General features: G+C 41.9%; 2 protein-coding genes across 11 annotated transcripts in view; one reads left to right on the forward strand and one right to left on the reverse strand.

The window, feature by feature from the left end:
- Positions 1–18796, reverse strand: part of myo9aa (myosin IXAa) — a 153069-nt gene extending 134273 nt beyond the window's left edge. For 7 of the 8 annotated variants that reach the window (XM_061670378.1, XM_061670381.1, XM_061670377.1 and 4 more), the window contains exon 1: positions 18491–18796. The gene's annotated coding sequence lies outside the window, so the exon portion shown is untranslated. Of the gene's footprint in view, positions 1–18283; positions 18385–18490 lie in introns of all 8 variants that reach the window. The other variant, XM_061670375.1, reaches the window with a different exon arrangement.
- Positions 18797–19051: 255 nt separating this feature from the next.
- senp8 (SUMO peptidase family member, NEDD8 specific) lies at positions 19052–21871 on the forward strand. Of its 3 annotated transcripts, none has more exons than XM_061702831.1 (3): positions 19052–19589; positions 19995–20076; positions 20206–21871. In XM_061702831.1, coding segments are annotated over exons 1-3 (711 nt in total). In that variant the 5' UTR covers positions 19052–19588; the 3' UTR covers positions 20834–21871. The 3 variants fall into 3 exon arrangements, with proteins under 3 accessions (XP_061558815.1, XP_061558833.1, XP_061558824.1); XM_061702849.1 differs by having other exon boundaries at positions 20000–20076; XM_061702840.1 differs by lacking the exon at positions 19995–20076.
- The last annotated feature ends 3143 nt before the right edge of the window (positions 21872–25014 follow it).

A 25014-nucleotide genomic window follows, 5' to 3' on the forward strand; every position in this document is an offset into this window, starting at 1 on the left:
AGTTGATATGTGTTCAAGTGTAAATCGCCAGGTGTGCGGGTGTGAGTTGCCAACTTTAATTTGTTCGCGAGTGACTGTTGGATTTATCTCACCAAACATTATAATGAATAAACACAAAAGGAATGAAGACGTTGGTCATTTTACTCATGAGGAGGGCGCATGGGAGATTGTTCAGGTTACAGCCTCTCAACACGCTCTAAACAATCTCTCCCGTCGCTCCTGCATTTATTTGAAAATAGGGAGGTTTCTAAGTTTACAAGACATAACGTACTAAGCTACAAGACACAACACACTAAGGGTAGGGTTTCAAGGTGAAAACATGGCACCTGCCACGTCCCGGCCACGTCCTTCTCTCAGATGATTCCTGCTGAGTCATCTTCTTGAAGGCGAGACATCTTTCTTTCTAAACATTGTCCATAATACTAATGCAAGCTAAGCAAATAAATGATAACTTCTACAATATATCTAACATTTCCCTCCTGTTTATCATGTATTTGCACAAATTCTCATATCATCTTACAGTCACTTCATTTCGATTTTTTAACTGTAGAATCATTTTTATGAAACAAATACATTTATACTCAGAGTAAATTTGTCATACATGAATTTTGTAGTTTAAACATCGTAATCATCTGAATCAGGAAACAAATCAGTTAAAGCAAAATCATCATTATCATCATCATTATCTTTATCATCAAACAGTAATGGATACATCATCTCCATACGGTTCTCCATGGGGTTATGGCTGTGGTGATTAATTTACTGATTAAAGCCCGAATGCATGGGATACAACAACATCCACAAAATGTCAGAATGGCTGCAAAAACAGCAATTGATATCAATATTGGTGAAATTAGGGTTTTATATTTACCAAAAACGTCCATCCAGCTGTCCCACAAGGAGTGTTGATTGAGGGTCCGTAGACCATCGATGGCTCTGGTCAAGCTGCCATCTGAAGCAGTATTGTTTGTTCTCCAAACATACCGCAAACACCTCCCTCTCTTGCGAGGAGCATGTCGACGGCTACGCGGTTTTGGAACGTCCTTGAAGAGGTAGCTTTGAGCTGCTCATGCACAGCTTCCAACCCACTCTGAGTCCAATTTCCTAATCTCTGTACATTGAAGTGGATATAGTTTATCCCATCAACATTTTTATTAATCGTACACCACCAGCATATGAAGTCCTCCTGCAACTTGGTCAGCTAATTTGTATTGATTAGGAACCCCATGAGGAACACCTTTGGCGTTGATGTATATTTTATGTTGGATAATTTTGCCTCTGCCAAGATAAATCTATTTTTGTCTATGTTCTAGATTGGACAAAAACATTGGTGCCCTTTCCATTAAATCTTGAACAGGCATAGGGTATACTGACACATGCAATATCAAAGTGATAATAGTTCACAATCCAGATCTTTAGGTAATCTATCAAACAGTCTATCATCTCCGGACCACCACCAGCTGCTGCTCCGTGATACTGGCATAAATTTTGGTCCGACTTTTAAGGTTACTTTACACCGTGTGTCGTTAAGTGGTCCTATTTTATTTTTTTTTCCTTTACTAATCATGTTTATACAAGTGAAATTATTCGGTGCTACTAGAATAGAATTTTGTCCCGAAACTCCTGTGACTACAAGGAACCAATCATAAGTAGTTATGTTATTAACCATTAAAATGTGTTCACTTTTCTTTGAAGTTTTTTAATGGCATTTCTGGTTCAACACGGTTGCCATAACACAATGCTACTCGGAAGTGGGGATCTTTTCCGCCAGAATATGCCCACAAACTCATCATCAAACACACTGGGTGACTTGATTTGTATTTCAATATTAAACTATGGGCCATTTTGCTTATGTTAAACTTATTTCTATATTCTTTTGCTATTTTTTTTGTGACCAACTGGACCAATCATAACCTGTTTCACCAATCCTCAATTCTGCCCATTCTCTTGAGCATCATTGGTGAGAGCCGCATATGGAATTATGATTAAAGTATCTTGATTTTGGGGGGCACAAAATATTAAACTGTTTTGCCGCATTTGGAGGTCATGCCCATTAATTAATTTACAATTCAGTCCCGACTAAAGGACTCTCCACAGCTGAATAAGGATGCTGCCGTGCATGTGCTGACAGGAACTGGGAGACAGGACTTATTTTGCACTGGCTTCTCTGCTTCCTTTAAAACCTGGAAAATAAAGTTAAATCTTTTTTGAAACCCCAAAATTGAGAGGCACCATTATATCAAAGTACCCTTAGGACCTTATTACCCCAGTGGCTCAGACATGTCCTGAATCATCCCATAGATATGCTACCATAGGCCTCGATTTCCAGAGGACCTTCCATGATGCACTGACCTCCTCTCTACATCTCATCATGTGTCATACCCTTTTTGTCAATTGCTTTATTCTTTCTCTCCCTTGTAGCAAGTGCTTCTGTCTCATTATATGTACTATTACTGCTCATAGTAGTAATAGTGAGAGTCTTGGTAGAAGTATATATTTTTTGTCAGCCTATATAAAAATGTATTTGAACAAATATAGGTGAACATATACATAAAACATAAATCAATTATGAACAAAATAGCACAAAGCATCACATTGTTCATGGAAACAGAGCATTAGTGACAGCAACTGCTCCCACACAACAATCGCACTGCCGACAAATGTGAAGACAAGTCTGTCTTAGTTCTTTTTCAGCCTCATTTGCACATTATAACAATTTGAAATCAAAACCGTTACGGTGACCGACTGGTTAGCACATCTACCTCACAGTTCTGAGGACCGGGGTTCCAATCCCAGCCCCACCTGTGTGGAGTTTGCATGTTCTCCCTGTGCCTGTGTGAATGGTTGTTTGTTTCTATGTCCCCTGCAATTGGCTGGCGAACAGTTCAGGGTGTACCCCGCCTCTCGCCCGAAGATAGCTGGGATAGGTTCCAGCGCGCCCGCAGTGAGGACAAGCGGTACATAAAATGGATGGATGGACATCAAAACAGGCACTAAGAATTCTTTAAAAGAACACTGCCTTGCATTTACTGTATGTGATATGGTCTTCCTACTTACAGGGGTTTGAGAGACAACCTCATGAATGATGGCATACAAGAGTGGGCACCAGTCATCAAAGTAACATGGCGGATCCTCGTTTATAAGGATTCGGAATCGGGTGCGGAGGGAGGGAGCGGGGGAATGACACTCGCCAGCATTCTTTGTGATAATGCTTAAATTGTATGTTGTCAGACTCTTAAACAAACCTACCACACATAATGACACCCCAACACAACTCACTCCCTCTAAAAACTTCCTAAAAAGTATTGTAATGAAAATATGCTATGTATCATGCATGTAAACTACATTTAGGTCTATTCAATACCTACATGAACGGCTGTATTTTTTATTTACTTTTCTCCACTCTATCCAAAGTCATCTGCTATGTGGGAATGATAGAATTCTCTGCAGTGAAACAAGGTCATGGGACAGTTAAATCCATCACAGACAGTCTAGAGCCAACCTGCACCAGTTTTATTGTAATGGCAGGTCATCAAATGTTGAACATGGGGTCTGAATGTTCAGCATAATTTGGAGCACATCTGTTTAAAGGATTAGGAAAAAAAACATGACCTGTAATTACAGGGAAACGATACTGAGGCGCTCACTGTTTCTACTGAGGAAGGGGCCCAAAGCTTGTCTATCTGCCTGCAGCAGACTGCAGTCTTTTTGAAATCTGAGCTCAATCTTGCAGTCTAAGCTATAGTCGACAGACAAACAGCAAGGGCTGAGGTTTGATGAGGGAGCAGAGAGGGCTATAGACTTCAAGAACATGGATGAAGATGTCAAGGAGAGTATCTAGACGAGATCATGTAATTTTAACATTATCTTGCTCTATTACAGAAGAAAGTCTTGCTCTAAGATTTGTTGAAGTGTGATTAAAGTTAGAATTTGAACTTTTCAAAACAAATGTGCTGTGACTTAAATGAATATTCACGTTTGAGAGAGCCTTCCTGCAAAGACAATTGGACGATTCATGTGTCCACGTAATTCCAACATGCTTCATCTAACGCTTTAGTTTTTCTTCCATCCTTTCCTGGGGAGCCACTAACAGAAAGCATGCATGGTCTTCTTTTAAGGGCAGGTTTCATAATGTATGTGAGAGCAGTACCACCAGTAATAAAAAAGTAAAACTCCCTGACCAAACCGGATTTATTTTCTTTAAATAAACAAGAAGTCTGAGGTACATGTTTTATCTGTGTAAACAGCCAACCAGTTTTGGCTTTCCTTTGTATGCATAATCAGTATATCAATGCATGTTTTTAAATATTTTAGTAAAATATCATTTTCACCGTTAAATATGTTGTTTGTTGTCGGTTTAATTCAAATTGTGCTGGCTGCCATTCCTTGTCGAAGAAAGCATCTGAAACAGCATATGAATGGACAGCCCAGATTGAAAATATGATAACGATATGTACAATACTTTACCCAAAGAGACGCACACTCAAGAGTTTTCAAGAACGAAAGTACTGTAGTTAATGCAGAACTATAATGCATTCTCAAACAACAACACCAAAATAGCCAAAGCCTCTCTCTCTCTACTTCAAAATTCGAATTCAGGAAACTTCGTTATAGGATATACACAAATGGACATTCAAACCCCAAGGGGGCCCAATGTGACAAGTGGGACAAAACTGTTTGCTATGTTGTTAAGTGGAATACTTCAGGTTGAGTATTGGACTTTCTACCTCTAATTGTTGCTTGGGTCTCTAACTTCAATGATTCAACAAGTCTACCAAGTCACTGGGAGCGAATGGCTGCTATTAAAGGCACCAGTGGGTAATTAGGATGAGCGCAGTTGGTAGCCCCAGTACAGCAACAGTGCCTGGACATTGTGGCGCACTGGGGGTTGAATGGACCTTATTAGAATTGAATGTTTTCAATCTCACCCTTAGAAAATGTCAATGTTTTTTTGCTAAAGCAAATGAAACATTAGGTGTTTCGTATTTGTTTCGTATTAAAACAATACTGTACTGTATAGCTCAACAATTATTCTTGCCATAGCTCAACTTCCTACTATACATCAGTTATTGGTCAGATTTCAAAATAATCTCTGGGAAACCTATATCATCCAGACATTTACTATACTGATAAAGTAGATTAGGCAAGAAGCATTCCAGCAACCAGAGCCCATCTCTGGCTGCATTTGAAATCAACCTTATCGCAGCCTGTTCGGTGTCAACCACAACTATCTTTGCTTTTCCTCCCCTCTTCCCTCCTTCTGATAGTACCCAGACTACTGTAAACTGGCAGAATTGCTCACTCAGATCAGAGCTTTAGCAGGGACTAAACTCTTACCGTCTTCTGGACGATCTTGAACTGTAAACTCACTGCAAAACATTGCATACCTCGTGAAATCAAGAAAATCTCATTTTTGGCTGAGAGTGATGTGATTTCACAGCTGAGTGGCAGTGCTGCCCCTGTAGATAGACAGTATTGTGTAGCACTACACAAGAGCACATGCCTGAGGATTAGCCATTGGCCCTGTCCTGTCTGTACCATGTGCTGCAGAGGCCACTAGCAATTGTCACTGCTATCACAATACACACCCAAAAAAATAAATAAACAGTAAATCCACTACTTTCGTTTCTAGTGCTCATAAAGATCTAGAGGTAGCCATTTAGTTACCCTCTTTGAAGGATACTAATGTTAGTAATAAAAATGATAACATAGCAATTGACAAAAGAAGGAAACACTTTTTGTATTGAGCCAGCTACTTGTTTGCATGAACCCTAGCTGGGTTACATAGTTGTAACACAATTACTGAGAGGTACTCAACCAACACAAAAGACCCAAAATGTTCTTCTCTCTCCATAACAGGGATCGGATTGAATATAAATACATTCAGGCTGAGCTTCCTGCTAGATCAACTTGCTTGTTGTCGTCTCTATTTTAAGGATTGATTAGAAAGGACAATTCAAACTCATTTTACAGACGCAAGATTGCAGAGCACAAAACAAAGCACTTCTCTGCATCTCAATTCAGCTACTGTTAGCACCAGTGAGTTAATGATGGGAAATGCAAAATGCTGGGAAGTTGAGCTGCTGAGGCCAAAGCCTCACTCATATAATGACCCATTGAAGAAAAGGGGGCTTTGTTCAGTGCAACACAAGCAGGTTTCTCTTATAATGACTTCATGTTCATGCCTATATGTTTCTCTAAACAATCCTATAATGTGACCACTACTCTTTTCGGGACATCTCCATCATGCGTGCTTGCAATGTGTGACTTCAACTACAGGCTGTGATTTATATATCTGAAAGGGTTGTCGATGGATCAGTAGAAACTAGGGCTGGGTGAAAGATAAGGCCTTAAAATAAAATTTCCAATGAGTCCCATTGCCAATTTGCATCGGGTTTTTGTTCACCCTTCAATAAAAGAAAAAGCAAATGACATTATTATTACTGACGCTTTGAACACAATTCTTAATACATGTTAATAAAACATGTTACATGTTCCACAATTTAACATAAAATTTTGGGATTAGTATGAAACAACAAAACTGTCACTCAACATCCATCCATCAATCTTCTATACTGCTTATCCTTGCTAGGGTCATGGGTGTGCTGAAGCCTATCCGATCTTATTTCAGGTAAGAGCCTGGGTACACCCTGGACTGGTCGCCAGCCAATCGCAAGGCACATGGAGACGAACATTCACAATCACATTCACACCTAAGGACAATTTAGAGTCTTCAATCAACCTACATGATGCTTCCACATAAAATTAACCTTTGTCCCTGAATCCTGAATACAGTATATAGCTCTCCAGGTACATGCCAGGTAGGTTGCCTAATTATCATAATCAGAATCATCTTTATTTGCCAAGTATGTCAAAAACACACAAGGAATTTGTCTCCAGTAGTTGGAGTCACTCTCTGATGGAGCATTTAGGGATTGAGGGAGGTATTTCTAGCCTAGATTATATAGCCATGTGGAGTTTATTTCATGTTGCTGTAATGCTGGTGAACTTCCACTCGTATTGTGAAGTCACACCACTGGAAGCAGTTGGGTAAAAAGTGGGTAGATACAGTGACTTTACAGGACTAAAGCAACATGTAGCAAACAGTCCCGGCGAAGTTTATAATTCATTTGGATAAGATAAAGTACGCATTGTATGTATTTTATCACAATAGCTGCTAAGTGGATCAGCATGTGAAAAAATGACTGCATTTGCAATATAAAGTATAAATGGGCACCATGTCTTTGGCAATATTCGGCTAGATCGACTTCATTAATGCTCGTCACTGAGCTCCTTTCTTGTCATACGCAAAACAATGACGCTGCAATTCCGAACCAATTCTAAATGTCCCTCTTCTGTAAAGTAGGGCCTCTCCGTTTGACACTATATTGTCAGTGTAAAGAGCACAGCCTGAATGCGATTTGAGCTACGGAAGAGGCTTAATTTTTTTTTCTCCCACTCAGATATTTGAATTTAAAAAATTAAATAAAAATGGCCCTGACCAAAAAAAAATAATAATAATCAATTACCGTATTTTCACGACCATAAGGCGTACTTAAAAGTCTTAAATGTTCTCCAAAATGGACGGGGCGCCTTACCGATTGAGGAGTATCTGTAACATTTGCACAACCATCATTGTCCCAGATGATCGCACTACTCGTCACTTTAAACTGCATACACTCCTTGAAGTCTCAGCGCCCTTTGCACAATGGTCATTGCACCGGTCTACTGCAATATTAGTCATTCGAACTGCTCAAAGTGCTAGAGGACTCTGCATCTTTTTGCACAATTGTTTTTTGTCAATGTCTTTATGTCTCCAAAGTGTTCTGTAAATTGACTGTCTGTTGTACTAGAGCGGCTCCAACTACCGGAGACAAATTCCTTGTGTGTTTTGGACATACTTGGCAAATAAAGATGATTCTGATTCTGATAATGCGGCACGCCTTATGCGTTTCAAAATCTGTAAATGTTGTTGGTTGTGTGACTTCAATGAGCGCTCCGCTTCACTGACTGGGAGCATTTCCTGCCGACACGGTGCTTATATAGAGGAAGGCGGACGCGACTGAGGACAGCATGCGACGTAAAGGGGGAAGGGTGCGCGTGACAGAGGACGCTAGAGACACGCCCCCAGTAGGTATATAGTTCAGGTATGTGCATCGGTTTGGCTAGGGACCCCCGAAAATGGCACCTACGAAGAGACACGCTTACGAAGCACAGTTTAAACTGCAATCCATTAGTTATGCGGAGGAACATGGGAATCGAGCAGCCGCGAGAGAATTTAGATTCAGATCAACAAATCCATGGTTCGCAAGTGGAGGAAGCAGGAACACGAGCTGGATTAAAAAATGTAGTTCATTTGATATCTTATGAAAATAAATGGTAACTGGACGGCAATTATATAGTGCTTTATCTACACCGTCACAGTGCCCAAAGCGCTTTACAAAGCCTCACATTCACACACACACATTCATAAACAAATGGGTGACCACTGCCATGCAAGGCACTGCCAGGCACACTGGGAGCAAATAAGTGCAGTCCATTTACCACTTATTTTTCTAAGATATCAAATGAACTACATTTTTTAATGTATCTCAAGATTCAAATTAACTTTGCTGGTTGCATTCCTTAACCGAAGAGCACCGACGTCCGTATTATTGGGAAGCTTTTATTTTGAAGGTGGCTTTCGCCGCGAGTTGGGGGCGAGTTACGCCACAATTTGTGAATGGATTGTGGAGGCTTGGGCTAACGTGTCTGCTTGCACTGTTGTTCGCGCTTTCGTAAAAGCCGGCATCATTTCTGAGGAGCCGCACGGCAACGAGACTGACTCCGACAATGACAAGAGGGAATCTGGCGTCTTTGATGCCCAGCTGTTCATTTCAGATACAGAAGATGAGGACTTTGATGGATTTGTGGATGAGGATTGATTGATTAAAAAAAAAATAACAAGGAGTACATTGTTAAATACTTCAATAAAGTACAACCAAACTCAGTTTTGCGCCCGCTGCCTTTTTAAAAACATTGTTTTAGCGTGCATGCATGCTTGCTACCATATGTTTTAAGATACCGTATGTTTTACCATGCCTGCGCTCAATAATACGGTGTGCCTTATGTATGTGTTAAATACAAAAATAGACCCCGTAACTGAGACTGCACCTTTTACTACGGTGAGCCTTATGGCCGTGAATTCATTCACCCAGCCCGGGTATGCACAATGATCAGACGAGGCTTGAAGAAGTTTAAAGCAGAAATCTAAGTGCACTTGGTCGTTATGGTGAAGGGAAAAGAACAAATTGCATGCCAGAGAAGTCAATGCACTTATGACTATGTATGTTTTTGAAAGAAGAATTTGGCTGCAGGCATGACATTCCGACTTCACAGGCTTCAATGTGTGTACTAATTCAGTCAAACAAATAAATTGAAGCGCAATAAACATTTGTTTTACTAAAGTTTGTTTTGTAATAAATCTTCAAATAAGTTATGAGTTATAAGTTATAATGTAACAGAGTGGCTCCCATTTTACATTATTGAAAAGACCTGAGACCTTGAAGATTATGAATCACTATAATTTAGTCTCATATGTTCAAATTACTCAATCTAAAGTGACCAAACTAAAACCGAAGAGGTGGTTGAAAAATGTTCTCTTAATCCCATTTTATTTGATTTTGGGGGATTTGCAGGCAAGGCAGGCATAAAACTGAAATGTTCTTGACTGTTTTAGAGACATTTTTAAATGATCAGTACACAGCTACTATGTCACAACTATCACCTGACTCTTCGTTAAGTACCCCTGCACAAACTAATACAAAAGTAGTCTCATTACCGTTGTGGAAAGTGCGGGTATTGACAACATTGCTTTTGAATTATTGAATCATAAAAAATATAAACAATAATAATAATAAAAATTGCCTGGACAGAATTTATGGTGTTGACGATGTTATTGCACTGTGATGGGTAATAACCTCAAGATTGTAGTTCCAAAGTTAAGATAATTTGCACAAGAGCATTTATATATTCCACAAAAATGGGCTTGCGCTTGCACTTGTATAGTGTTTTTGTTCCACCTTCAAGGAACGCAAAGCACTTTAACACCAACTCTTCATTCACCTACTGATGACGCGGCACCAGGAAAAACTGGGGGTTCAGTATCTTGCGGTCACGTGGGCACAGGATTGAACTCGCAAAATACGTAAATCCATGCTGGCTGATAACATTAGCTGCTAGTTAGCTGCTACCTGCTAGCAATTATCTGCCACGATGGGATGAATTAAGCTTGTACAACTTTCTCCCATTCATTCTGCCGCGGTCACAGTAATGAACAGTTGTGAACAGGTATGAAGCTCTTCGGGGACAGGCATCAGACACCTCGTTCCGTGGAGATTATTGTCTCTGGGGAGAGGGCTTCGTGCATCTGTCATTCATGAAAAACTACAGGACTTGGAAGCCACTGTACAACTGCGGATCCAAAGTGTGCCAAAATGGCCGACGTAAAACAAGCAGTAAATACGGCTGGGCAACAGCTTGTCCTGGTATCTTATTCTTTGATTCAATTTCATTCAAATCCGAAAACTTCTGACTCAGCGTTTGTTGTTGTTGTTTAAGACGCTCACAAGTAAACTTGAATTGGCACAGATTCGTTCATTGCACTACTCATCACAAAGGAAAAGGTTAAGTCTTCGAGGCACAGCGAAGTGAAACGGTGCTGCTGATATCACAGACACAAGCTGACGTGATAAACTGAGGCCAGTCTTTACAAATAGCAGACAGAGATCCTGCGGGGTATCGGATGTCGACAGGGACCAGTTGCTGGAGTCTCCGCTGGGGCTGCTTCTCATACTATAGCAGCTGTGTCTTCTCAGAAATCACATTCCCACAGGACAGGCCCACTTTACTCTCATCACCTGTGCACAGCCCAGGGCGGGACAAGCTCCAGGAGGTAGCACTACTACTTGAATCAAAGTTATTCTCCTCAAACCCTTACCAAATGATACAAAGGTGGTTATCTGAAACAAGAATGCGTTTTGAAAGTGATAACGCAAACTTAAAACATCAATCTCTGCTGTGGGCAGTACCACGGTGCCCAGTGGTTAGCACGTTTGCCTCAAAGTTCTGGAGGTTCGAGTTTCAACTCTCGGCTTGGGCCTTCTTGTGTGGAGGTGGCATGTTCTCCCTGTGCTTTTGTGGGGTTTTTCAGGGCCAACACAGATACCGACAGACACACACAGAGCGCTTTACAATAATTAAAATATAAAAATAAATCAAACCCACCAATTATTAATTATAAAAATGCCAATTATTGGTAACATTGCATTTATGGCTAAGACTGCATAGCTGCCAACCTACAGAAATTCACTTCCAGAACAATGTCTGAATTTCAATATTTTTAAAATCATGTCAAGAACATTACCGTGAGACATTTATTGCTGTATGTTATTTAGTAGGATAAAAAAAAAAATTATTCAGCATACTGTTCAGTTTCACAACATAATCATTACTCTGTAATTGTAATCGTTAAAAAATAATGGATTCAATATTCGTTATTTTTCTCTATCTGTATCAACCTTGTACTGGTGACATATTTGCAGCCAAATGACTTCTCTCGCATGCTCTTATTGTATTTCCTGTATCCACTATTGCTGCTGAAATTGTGCAAATTCCCCATTGTCGGGCTAATAAAGCTTATCTCATACTCTAAATACACATTATATTAGTGTACTTTTAAATTCATAGGCCCATTTTCTCAAGTGAAGTAGCAGCGGTGACGTATTAATTCACTCCCGGTTTCCACTACCTGTCTTCATGTTGCTGTCTACGCTGATTCTGCAACCCCAATTCCAATGAAGTTGGGACGTTGTGTTAAACAGGAAGCGCTACTGGGTTAGTTTTAAAAATTAAAACATTTTCACCAGGATACATGCTCATGGAAAAATTGGTGAGTTTTTCCAGGTATGTTGAGGCTCACACAAGATGAATGAACACAATGATTCAGAGAGGGCCTAATAATATTACAACCCCAATTCCAATGAAGTTGGTAAATTGTGTTAAAAATAAATAAAAACAGAATACAATGATTTGCAAATCATGTTCAAGCTATATTTAATTGAATACACTATAAAGACAAGATATTTAATGTTCAAACTGATAAACTTTATTGTTTTTAGCAAATAATCATTAATTTTGATTTTATGGCTGCAACATGTTCCGGAAAAGCTGGGACAGGTGGCAAAAAAGACTGAGAAAGTTGAGGAAACAAACACCTGTTTGGAACATCCCACAGGTTACCAGGCTAATTGGGAGCAGGTGCGTGCCATGATTGGGTATAAAAGGAGCTCAGTCATTCACAAGCAAAGACAGGGCGAGGTTCACCTCTTTGTGAACAAGTGCGTGAGAAAATAGTCGAACAGCTTAAGGACAATCAATGTTCCTCAATGTACAATTGCAAGGAATTTAGGGATTTCATCATCTACTGGTTTTTAGGTGGATTTTACAAAAAAATTATTGGTAAGACTTTTTACTCTTGGGTAGTGTAGGTAAAATTTACCCTAAATTTTAGGGTACTTACCTATCTAAAATAATGTAAATTTTAGATGATTTTCATGGATTATATTTACCACGCTCCAAAATCATTTTTTACAGTGTAGCAGCCGCTAACATGATGACGGAAAAGCCACGCAGTTACCATAATTAATTGCGACATTTGAATTATTGCAGTAAAAAAAAACGTTATTTTTGTTATTAATGTGTGTTTATGTTACCAGCAGTTTGTTGAATACACTGTGTGTGTTATTTAAAGGTCCCATATTTTGGCTAATTAGACCTCCATAGAGTGACTCTCTAACATGGACCTAGTTTAAAAGTGTCAATTTCATTAAATAAATAAATAGTTTTGTCATACCAGTGTCAAGAAAAGGCTTTTCTGACAGCTACCTCTGTTCGATCCAGTTTTGTATCCGCTTTGTTCATATTTGGCTAACACCGCCCCCTTTCCTCTGACTGGTTGCCTCGGTGTAGGAGGCACACTTGTTTGTTATGTTGACAGCGCTGGCTCGGGAGCGAAGAGGTAGGCGGCGCTCTTCACTAGTGACATAGATAATCTTGAGAAATTCAAATGACCAGATTTCAAGACTCTTGGCAGAAAAACGTCTGGAATTTAGGAATGTGTGGAGGATTTTAATTAATATTTCACGTTTACTGAGGCACCATAGAGACAATATAACATTCCGAATAGTAGAAACATTTTGTTTCGTAAAATATGGCACCTTTAACATTTATGCTTATGTCACATTAATGGTTGATTTATAGCACTGTCATTTTCAATCCGTGAGTGTAGGGTGCGTGTAATAAAGTGACCTCCCAGTTAATTCAACTGGACATTCAGACTCTCCAGAGCAGGGGCGTCAAACTCATTTTTGTCGCGGGACACATTGTCGATACAGTTTTCTTCAGAGGGCCATTATGTTTGTAAAACCATATCAATGTTTAATTCCCTCATCATATTATTATACATAGACAACAAATTGATGGATAATTCACTTTGAAATCAGAAGTCAAGGATAATGGTTTGTTCAACTAACTGTAAAACGGGTTTGGAAGCAAAACATGCTTACAATAGTTCATTACTATTTATTACATATGAATACTATACAAAAATTTGGAACAGATCTTAGCAAAAATCATGGAAATTTACATGATTTGCTTTCGCGGGCCACATAAAATGATGTGGCGGGCCAGATCTGGCCCCCGGGCCTTGAGTTTGACACCTGTGCTCTAGAGCATTGCTTTTCAATCGTAAATGAGTCTTAATCTGGTGGCACGGTGGACGACTGGTTAGAGCGTCTGCCTCACAGTTCTGAGGACCGGGGTTCGATTCCCAGCCCCGCCTGTGTGGAGTTTGCATGTTCTCCCCGTGCCTACATGGGTTTTCTCCGGGCACTCCGGTTTCCTCCCATATCCCAAAAAACATGCATGGTAGGTTAATTGAAGACTGAATTGCCCGTATGTGTGAATGTGAGTGCGAATGGTTGTTTGTTTATATGTGCCCTGCGATTGGCTGGCAACCAGTTCAGGGTGTATCCCACTGGGATAGGCTCCAGCACTCCCGTGACCCTTGTGAGGATAAGCGGCGCAGAGAATTGATGGATGGATGGATTCTTTATATGAGGTATACACTTGCATACACTGGCTGTCTGTGTTCTATAGCTGTGAAAAAAGTATTTCGGTCTGAAACCGAAAGTGCACTTTTAGGCTATTTCAATTGAAACATTTCAGTGGTTGAAATTTCAGTGCATCACTAATACTGATTATTGGTAAAGTAGGCCAATAACGGATATTTGGAGCCGATATTCATTTACATTAAAAGGGAACATACTGTGTCAAAATCTGAAAAATACAAACTTTAAGACTTAACTTTGTTGCCTTTAAGCATATGTTTGTTCAATAGCTTCAAGTTCAAGTTTTTTATCTCTGTCTTAGACAACAGACTAGGGATGCAGAATAACTGTTTTTTCCACCAATACTTTGCTGCATCTCCAAGCCAATACCTCACTCTGTACAATCAGACCAGAAACCAGGTGACAAATTAAATCAACATCGCAAAGATAAATTATGCAGAAAAGATGGAAAACCAGTTTGCTGCTCACAACTTTGCATCAGTTTGGCGAAGATTATAAACACTGACTAACGACAAGCGATCAACAAAGGACAGGCTGATGCCTTGAATACCTTCTACTGCAGGTTTGTAAAGGACATGTTCACACTCCAGCCACACCAGCGACAACCACCATCACACCTCTGGCTCCTCTTTCTGCATTGACCAGTCACGAATAGGGTTGGGCGATTGGATCGAGAAGCGATTGGAACCGGGACTAATGTTCCGGTTCTCCCGGAATTGTTCAAATGTAAACATTTCAGGTCCCAGTTTTGATGCCTAGTCTGCCGGCCCCGAATAAGAAGTGCCGAAAACCAAGGAAGAAGCAGTGAAAACCAACTAAGAAGAATGCGCTACAAGCTTAAAACAGGAAGTTAAAACGTGCACATATAAACCATTTGACGTGATAAAACTGTCCCAAGTAACGATTTTAACAATCCTATACTTAACTTTTAGCTGAAACATTAATTAATGAGTATTGAGTCAATTGGGTTAGTTCCACACATGTTGCCTTTTAGTTCATAGGTTTGAGAGTGATACTGGTTATAAAGAACCCAGAGTCAAACGTTCAGTTTAGTCTATGCTGCGGGCTGCTAAGAAAATGGACATCCAAATGGGACTGCACATCCTCTTGGAACACCTTAATGCCGCAGGGACCTACGCGAGGATCCTGTTCGTGGACTTCAGCTCTGCGTTCAACACCATCATCCCTGAACTCCTCTCCTCCAAGCTTCTCACCTGCCGTCTACCAGTGGATCTACAGCTCCCTGATAGGCAGGAAACAGCAAGTGACTCTGGGGAACACCACCTCATCCACACACGCCATCAGCACTTGGGCCCCCCTAGGATGGGTCCTCTCTCCGCTGCTCTTTTCTCTCTACGTGAACGACTTCACCTCAATGCACACGGCTGTCAAACCCCTGAAGTTTGTAGACGACACCACGGTTATCGGTCTCATCAAAGACGGTGACGAGTCTGCATATCGAGAGGAAGTTGAGCGGCTGGAGTTTTGGTGCAGCCAACACAACTTGGAGCTGAACGCGCTCAAGACTGTAGAGATGATCGTGGACTTCAGGAAACATCCTTCGCCACAGCTGCCCCTCACGCTGTCCAACTGCCCTGTGTCAACATAGAGACTCGGGCCACACGATATTGGAAAAAAATTACATTGCAATATATTTTTTTAAACCTGCAATATACAGTATATTGCGATGTGAAATAATACAGGATCAGAGTTTCAAATGTTTCTTTTTCTACGGGAATTTGTTAAAGTTCAGTTCACCGTTCCAAAAATGAACCAGTACAGTTAATAGTTCATAATTCAAAATTTTGAACTAAGTTCCCCTGTCCAAGAACAAACTAGTTCATAGATCTTTTTTTCCCTCAATATGTTGCTGACGGGCTATTACCCTCAAAATACTGGCATTTAATTTCCCCATTGTTGCTACCCATTCAGTCCACCCTAGTAGCAAGCTGCAGCTTCCACCATACAATCTCAAAAATGACAAAAAAAAACATTGTTGCTTGAATGATTTTATATGAGGAATTAAAATAAAAGAAGGACTTTTGTCCTAATCGTGCAAACAAAAACATGCAACACAGTATGACAGGAACGATGGTGAAAGGACATTGATAACTTTGCATTCCTCGCATCTCTGGCTGACTATTTCAACAAAGTTTCTCTCTTCTTATATTACAAAATAAAATAAATTACATATCATCACAGCGTGATTATAGTGTTTTAACTAAAGCATTCTGATACAAATAATTTTCCTAGTTATCCATTTTTACGATTATGTACTGTATTACAAAATAACATTCATCTATGCAGTTTCCCTGAACGCACCTTGTGCACTCACGCAGCTGCCGCATGCCTGCCTAGTTTCATTCTGAAGAGCGAAATAGGAAATGCTGCAGTTCCTCTGCTGGTCACTTTTAATATTACAGTAGATTCTCTGCATATGACAGTACACCAACATCGCAGCAGACCGTGCAATGTGACTATTGCGCACACGTACATCGCAATGACGATGCGCAAACAAAATATCGTGCAGCCCTCGTCGAGACCTTCAAGTTTAAGGGAATTACAGTCTCCCAGGACCTGAAGTGGGAGACCAACATCAACTCCATCCTCAAAAAGGCCCAGCACAGGCTGTACTTTCTGTGGCTTCTGAGGAAGCACAGCCTGCCACAGGAGCTGTTGAGACAGTTCCACACAGCAGTCATTGAATCGGTTCTGTGTTCATCCATCACAGTCTGGTTTGGTGCTGCTACAAAAAAAGGACATACTCCGACTGCAACAGACAATCAGGACTGCCGGAAAAATCGTCTGTACCCCCCCTACCTACTCTTGAGGACTTGCACGCTGCCAAGACTATAATACAAGGGGATGCAAAATCCTTTTGGACCATCCACATCCTGGTCATCACTTATTCCAGCGCCTTCCCTCAGGTAGGCACTATCGAACAATGCAAACTAAAACCAGCAGACATTGCAACAGCGTCTTCCCTCTCGCCATTAACTTCTTAAGCAGTTAACTTAAAATTTTATTGTAGCATGCTGCCAACTTTGCACATCTCTGTCGGGACACTTGTACATTATTCCTACACTCACTGTTTTATCACGCTGCACTATTTGCATACTGTTGTTGATTACTACTGCCCACTTATGTGTTTGAGAACTCTTCACTATTTCCACAATCGTCACTGTACCAGATCAGTGCATTATTAGTCACTTTAAATTACTCTAAATTGCTTGAGGAGTGCATCATTTGCCATTATATCAGCATCGTCACACTAGTGGTACACTTTCATTGCTCAATTACACTCCATACTGATGTTTTTTCTGTGCTAAATGTATATTTTGTCATAGTGGCTGTTTGTTGCCATATTAGAGTGGTTCCGACTACCAGAGACAAATTCCTTGTTTGTCTTGTCACATACTTGGCCTATAAAGTTGATTCTGACCAAGGATCCCCAATCTAATGGAAAGCTGGAACGAGGCCCACCTACTTATGAATATTTATAATTGTGTTTTCACTTAACTTTGTTTTAAATTCAAAGAAAAAAACTGCAGGGCTCTCCCAGGGTCAGCAGCATATTTTGCAAAGTTAGATTAAAAATGTTAACTGTATCAATAAATAGTTCCCTTAAGTGTACCCTTTTAAATGTATTTATTATCAGCAGTCGGAATTTAACTAAGGTTGATGCCGATGTGTCAAAAGGCCGAATATTGTCACCAACCCGATGATCAGTCTATCCCTAGAATGTGAGATTGAATGGTTGTTTGTCAACAAGTGGCCTACGACTGGCTGGCGACCAGTCAAGGATGTATCCAGCCTATGGGCCCAATTAAAAAAACATTTCAGAGTTCCATGACGGGCACCTTTTCGCACATCATGTGAAGTTTTCTAAGATGAGACCCATGGATCAGTAGTTTCTTCACTTCAGCACAACTACAGAAACTTTGCCCTCCGCTTCCTTCACTGACCTCTTCCAAATAATACGTGGGAAAGCACACGGGTCCAAATACCAGATTCAGAACGCTGGTTCACACACGCACGCACGCACACGCACACGCGCACACACACACACACACACACACACACACACACACTTCACTTAAATGAGTCAAGTGTACCATTGAGAAGGGGCAAGTCAGTTGAACAGTCGCAGGGACGTCCACAAACGCGCCGTGCTTGAGCTTGAGCTTGTCAAGTCACAGCACGCGCGCCTCGGCAACTATCGTGCGATGGAGTGCGCAGAGAGGAGCGTAAGGGGCACAAACAAGAAGTGACTTGTGAACCTCTGTACAACTCCAAGTTAAGTCAGTAGGTTAAATTCTTACCTCCAAACGAGTACGCCGAAAGTCACTTATAGCAGTTGAAGCTTCACTCCCTCCTCCGTCGCCACCGTTAAACTCTTATTTAATTCCCTGCATTTTCACGCCATTCCACTCCAATGTCTTCTCCTATCCTCACTCAGCCGCTCACCTCGGGGTAACTCCCCGCAAATCAACTCTGTGACGCGGAGTAAGGCATGATGATTTATCCGAGCGAGTGAGCTGTTTAGTGGGATTGAGCGCCGCTCGTGACTGACTTCGCCTCCCAACTCTTCTCTTCTCTTGTGTGAGCGTTAGCAGCTAATCAGCGCGACCTCGTCCTCAAGCGCGCTCACGCGGCGGAGCGACATAACAGGAAGCCGGCGCAAGACGGCGAAGTTCTTTCACACACCTATTAAATATATTATTAGACTAAATGTAAACATATATATTTCTATAAAATACATACACTACGTGTGTTTAATTTTTACAAAATAATTTTTAAACCACTTGTCTTTTTTACGCCTCGGCTCCTCCCACTGTCGCAAATTGTGAATGTTTACTCAAAGTCAAAGGGGTTTACGGCAGCCGTTGCAAGGAGAGTTGAGGTTATAGCTTCGTAAGCCACCTTGAATTAGCCACAGTCATTTGAGCTCAATAGGACAGGTTTAATGGGTTACGGGATGCATGTGCGTCTTGATGAGTTTTTAGGCTTCTTGTGATGTGGGGAAATGTGATTAGCCAGCTCATGCTAACGCAGCAGTGCGCTATAATTCACTATGAGAGCGTTCGTAAACGTCACGGCGACGTACGTTTGCGCATGCGCCAAAACTGACGAGCAAAGTGTCCAACCGCTTCCATATCATATTGGCTAAGAAACCTTGTTTTCGTGCCTTTTTTATCGCAGTATGAAAGTTTGTGCCAGCTAATGCTAAGCAACGATATGCAGCAAAGTTTCCGTACAACAGCGGCAACCAGAATTTGCCTTAAAAACAAAGTTACGGACATATGAGTCCCAAATCCGTCCACCCGGCCTGTCCTGAGGCAATGTTTTTGATCGACAACTTTTAATTTCGTCCTACACAAAAGATCTAATGAAAATCTACAAGTCTCTTGACGCATACAAGTAAGTTTGAATCATTCAGTTTGTTGACTGGAAAATGTTTAGACGGCGAAACGTCTCGATACGTGACGCGCATTTGCACATTTGGTTAAAAGTGTGAGGCTCATAACAATTTGTAATTTATATACGAATCAATCAATCATCTTAGAATAATTTTTGATCAAATCTGTATCATATGACGGAACACTACACGACAATTTATTAATTAATACAAAATAAGCGGTAATTACTGGATACATCCTGGGTAGCCGTTGACTTGGACATTCTTTTTGCCAACCGATACACCACTACCTGGTGACGTCATGGCGAACGCGCCCATACGATATCCTCCACTGAACCGTTTCAGGACACGTACTTGTTTAGTTTGTATGTCTTTAAATCAAGACGTGTGTTTATTTCTTTCACAAGTGAAGGTGCTTCATAAATGGGCTGCATCTGACTATATCCCTTATCTGAAACAAGACAAAAGTACTTTAAAACTAGTAAACAGGTGAGTTCAAGTGGTCAACATCTGATACAGAAGTATGAAAATGTAACAACTTTAGAACAAGATTGTTGAGCGTTTAAATTGTATTTCTTAAAGCTGTTCATGTGACTGACATTTTGTATGTGTTTGAAGGATGGACCATGTGGTGCTGAGCTACCAGGACAGCCTGCTTCGCCGCTCTGATGTTTCCCTTCTGGAAGGACCCCACTGGCTGAATGACCAAATCATCGGATTTGCCTTTGAGTACTTTGCTAGTGAGCGCTTCCGAATCCTGGGGGAGAGTGTTGTCTTTGTCAGCCCGCAGGTCACCCAGTTTATCAAGTGCTCTTCCTGCCCAGAGGAGTTAGCCATGTTTCTTGACCCTCTGGAGCTGGCCTCGCGTCGTTGGGTCTTCCTGGCTGTGAACGACAATTCAGAGCAGAGTGCTGGGGGGTCCCACTGGAGCCTTCTGGTGTACCATCATAAATCCAACCACTTCTCTCACTATGACTCTCAAAATGGCAGCAACTCTCTGCATGCCCGGCGCATTGCTAGCAAGTTAGAACCCATGTTGTGTGTAGGGAGAAAGGCTGCATTTGTGGAGGAGCCCAGTCCTGTACAACAGAACAGCTATGATTGTGGCATGTATGTCATCTGTATAGCTGAGGCCTTGTGTGAGAAGCCACACCTGGCTTTGCAAACTCTCACCCCAACCGTTATTAAACAGAAGAGAGCAGAATGGTGTATATTAATCCAGAGTCTCGCTCAGAGTGAACTCTGATGCGCTCTCTTTTCCTTAGTACCACTCACTGTATGCAGAAGTGCACATACACAAGCTGACAAAATTGTTGGTACCCTTCTGTTAATTAAATAAAAATGAACAAATGTCACCGTAATAACTGACAATAGTATTAAATGAAAATTCACGGAAAATTAACAAATGAAAATCAGACGTTGCTTTTTAATTGCGGTAAAACAGAATTGTTTTAAAAAGCCAACTAATGAAACGGGCCTGAACAAAATTATGTTACCTTTAATATTTAGTTGCACAGTTTTATTACAGTCAATGAGTAGCACAGTGACTTTTAAATAGTCAGACTAACTGATTACATATTTCAGGACACACCTTAATTTAAGATGTCCCTATGGTCAATTATATTCAATCTTATCAGGGATGCCATCATTTTTGTCCAGCCTGATTCATTGAGTTTTTTTTTTTTTATTATTCTGTTGAACCATAATTCAAAAGCAATGTCTAATTTTCATTGGTTAATTTTCAGTCATTTTTATTTACTCTAACTTTGGTTGGTTTCAAGTTGTTTCAGTGACCATTATGGGTTTTTCTTTCATTAGAAAGGGTATCACCAATTGTGTCCATGTACGACTGCATGTATTCTCGGCCAGAGCAATGAAAGCACTCTTTTCGTAAAACAAATCTTATTTCAATTACAGTCAGTCTGCAATGGAAGAAAGTGACAAAATTTTGACTGTTTTATGATTTCTTCGACTCGCGCTGTAATGTTTATCTCTAATATAAGCAGTGCAACACTTGATATGTAAACAAGAACACCGGCATGCCTATAAAAGGCACGTACTTGATTGTACATATTAAGTGAAGATGGAGGCAATGTGATCAGGGACCTTTCTCCATTTTATGAGTTTGGTAATTTACAGATGGACAGAATGTGACTGGCTCCATAATTTTATTCTTTGCTCTCATCACACTGTGAATTATATTTGAAAAGTGGTCTGTTGTCAGCATTGTTGGGTTGAATGATATACTTTGTGTTCTTTAATAAATCGGTTTTATCTTAAAAGTGTTGCCTTTGTCATATTGTATTGGGTCACAGTGATTCACATTAAAATTTGACAAAAAAAAAAAAAAAAAGACTTGCATTCAATTTATTTTCTAGAGCACTTGTCCTCATAAAGGTCATGGGTAAGCTGGAGTGCATCCCAGCTAACTTTGGGTGAGAGTACACCCTTGATTGGTCGCCATCCAGCCATTCATCATCGATACCACCTCACTCGAGTCAGAGGTGTCACCAGCCATTCAGAATCAACCATTCAGGCCAGCCCAATTTAAGACTCCCACTTAGGGTGGATGCAAAAGTAGAATCTAAATAACGTGCTTGGTTTTTAATATTAGATTACACTTGTAAAGCGTTTTGTAGGAAACTCCAAGACTTATATTTGAAAGATTTGCTGACAATGCAGTTACTACTGCTGTGTAACACTAACTGAATATTATTAAAGCAACACATTTAGTATGGAGACTATCTGCTATTTTTCAATTCAATACTTTTTGAAAATGTGTTAATGTCAAGCAAAACACACCACAAACAATCTACCGTTCTGTGTCTTCAAAACAAACCATTGCGGCATTCCCAGGCCAACCGGGAGACAGTCTCTCCAGCGTGTCCTGGGTCTTCCCTGGGGTCTCCTCCCAGTGGGACATGTCCGGAAAACCTCACCAGGAAGGCGTCCAGGAGGCATCCTAATCAGACGCCCGAGCCACCTCATCTGACTCCTCTCAATGCGGAGGAGCAGCGGCCCTACTCTGAGCCCCTCCCGGATGACTGAGCTTCTCACCCTATCGCGAAGGGAGAGCCGGGACACCCTGCAAAGGAAACTCATTTGTATCCAGGATCTTGTTCTTTCGGTCACGACCCACAGCTCGTAACCGTAGGTGAGGGTAGGAATGTAGATCGACCAGTAAATTGAGAGCTTCGCCTTTCGGCTTAGCTCCTTCTTCACCACAACGGACCGATAAAAATTCTGCATCACTGCAGACGCTGCACCGATCCACCTGTCGATCTCCCGTTCCATTCTTCCCCCAAGACCCCAAGATACTTGAACTCCTCCACTTCGGGCAGGATCTCATCCCCGACCTGGAGAAGGCACGCCACCCTTTTCCGACTGAAGACCATGGACTCAGATTTGGAGGTGCTGATTTTCATCCCAGCCGCTTCATACTCGACTGCCAACCGCTCCAGTGAGTCCCCCAGGACGTGGGAGAAGTTCTGCCGGAGGTGGGAGTTGAAACTCCTTCTGACAGGGGATTCTGCCAGACGTTCCCACAAGACCCTCACAATACTTTTGGGCCTGCCAGGTCGGACCGGTATCGTCCCCCACCATCAGAGCCAACTCACCACCAGGTGGTGATCAGTTGAAAGCTCCGCCCCACTCCACCCGAGAGTCCAATGACACAACCACAAAGTAAATCATCGAACTGCGAACCAAGGTGTCCTGGTGCCAAGTGCACGTTGGACACCCTTATGCTTGAACATGGTGTTCATTATGGACAATCGGTGATGAGCTCAGAAGTCCAATAACAGCACACCACTCGGGTTCTGGTTGGGGAGGGATGTTCCTCCCAATCACGCCCCTCCAGGTCTCACTCTCATTGCCCACGTGAGCATTGAAGTCCCCCAGCAGAACGATGGGAGTCCCCAGCAGGAGCGCTCTCCAACACCCCATCCAAGGACTGCTGTTTGCTGTTTGGTGCATAGGCATAAACAACAGTCAGGACCCGTCCCCCCACCTGAAGGTGGAGGGAGGCTACCCTCTTGTCCACCGGGGTGAACCCCAACGTACAGGCACCGAGCCGGGGGGCAATAAGTATGCCCACACCTGCTCGGCACCTCTCACCGTGGGCAACTCCAGAGTGGAAGAGAGTCCAACCCCTCTTGAGAAGACTGGTACCAGACCCCAAGCCGTGTGTAGAGGCGAGCCCGACTATAACTAGTCGGAACTTCTTGACCTCACACACCACCTCGGCCTCCTTCCTTGCCAGAGAGGTGACATTCAACGTCTCTAGAGTCAGCTTCTGTAGCCGGGGATCGGATCGCCAAGGTCCCTGCCGTCGGCCACCGCCCAGCTCACACTGCACCCGACCACTATGGTCCCTCCCACCGGTGGTGAGCCCATGGGAAGGGGGACCCACATTACCCTTTCGGCTCTGCCCGGCAGGGCCTCATGGGTGCAGGCCGAGCCACAAGGCGCTCGCCTTCAAGCCCCACCAACAGGCCTGGCTCCAGAGGTGGGCCCTGGTAACCCGCATCCGAGCGAGGGAAAATGAGATCCAATATTTGTACTCTTCTTTGAGCGTGCTTTGTTTGGTCCCTCACCTAGGACCTGTTTGCCATGGCTGACCCTACCAGGGGCATGAAGCCTCAGACAACTTAGCTCCTAGGATCATGGGGACACACAAACCCCTCCACCAAAATAAGGTGACGGCTCCAGGGGGGGGTGGAACCCCCCCCCCCCCCCTGGAATCTGTTGGGTCTGTATTATCCAATGGACTGTAATCATCATTGCATGCCTTTATATACTGTATTGGTTAATCAGAAGGCTTCGTTTTCACAATTGGCCATCAATGCAATGACCCAAATACCCATGACTAAAATAAAATTATTAATTGCAGCTGAATACAACTGGTGAGAAAAACATTTTGATTCAAAAGTAAAGAATACAAAGAGTTTCCCACAGACACACACATCCATCCATTTTCTGTACTGGTTATCCTCACTAGGGTAACAGGCGTGGCTGGAGCCTATACCAGCTATCTTCAGGCGAGACGCAGGGTACACCCTGATCTGGTCGACAGCCAATTTAGAGTCTTTAATCAACCTACCACACATGTTTTTGGGATGTGGGAGGAAACTGGAGTACCTGGAGAAAACCCACACAGGCACAGGGAGAACATGCAAGCTGACACAGGCGGGGCCGGAATTTGAACCCCGGTCCTCAAAACTGTGATGCAGATGTGCTAACCAGTCGTTCACCGTGCTGCCAACTAAAACTAAAATTGACAAAATTTCATAAACGACTGGTTAGCACATCTGCCTCACAGTTACGGGGACCGGGGTTCAAATAGTTCATTACTATTTATTACATATGAAAATTATACAAAGATTTTGAACAGATTTTAGCAAGAATCATGGAAACTGACACACATGA

Source organism: Phycodurus eques, chromosome 2, assembly GCF_024500275.1.
Source record: "Phycodurus eques isolate BA_2022a chromosome 2, UOR_Pequ_1.1, whole genome shotgun sequence".
In the NCBI taxonomy this organism is placed as follows: domain Eukaryota; kingdom Metazoa; phylum Chordata; class Actinopteri; order Syngnathiformes; family Syngnathidae; genus Phycodurus; species Phycodurus eques.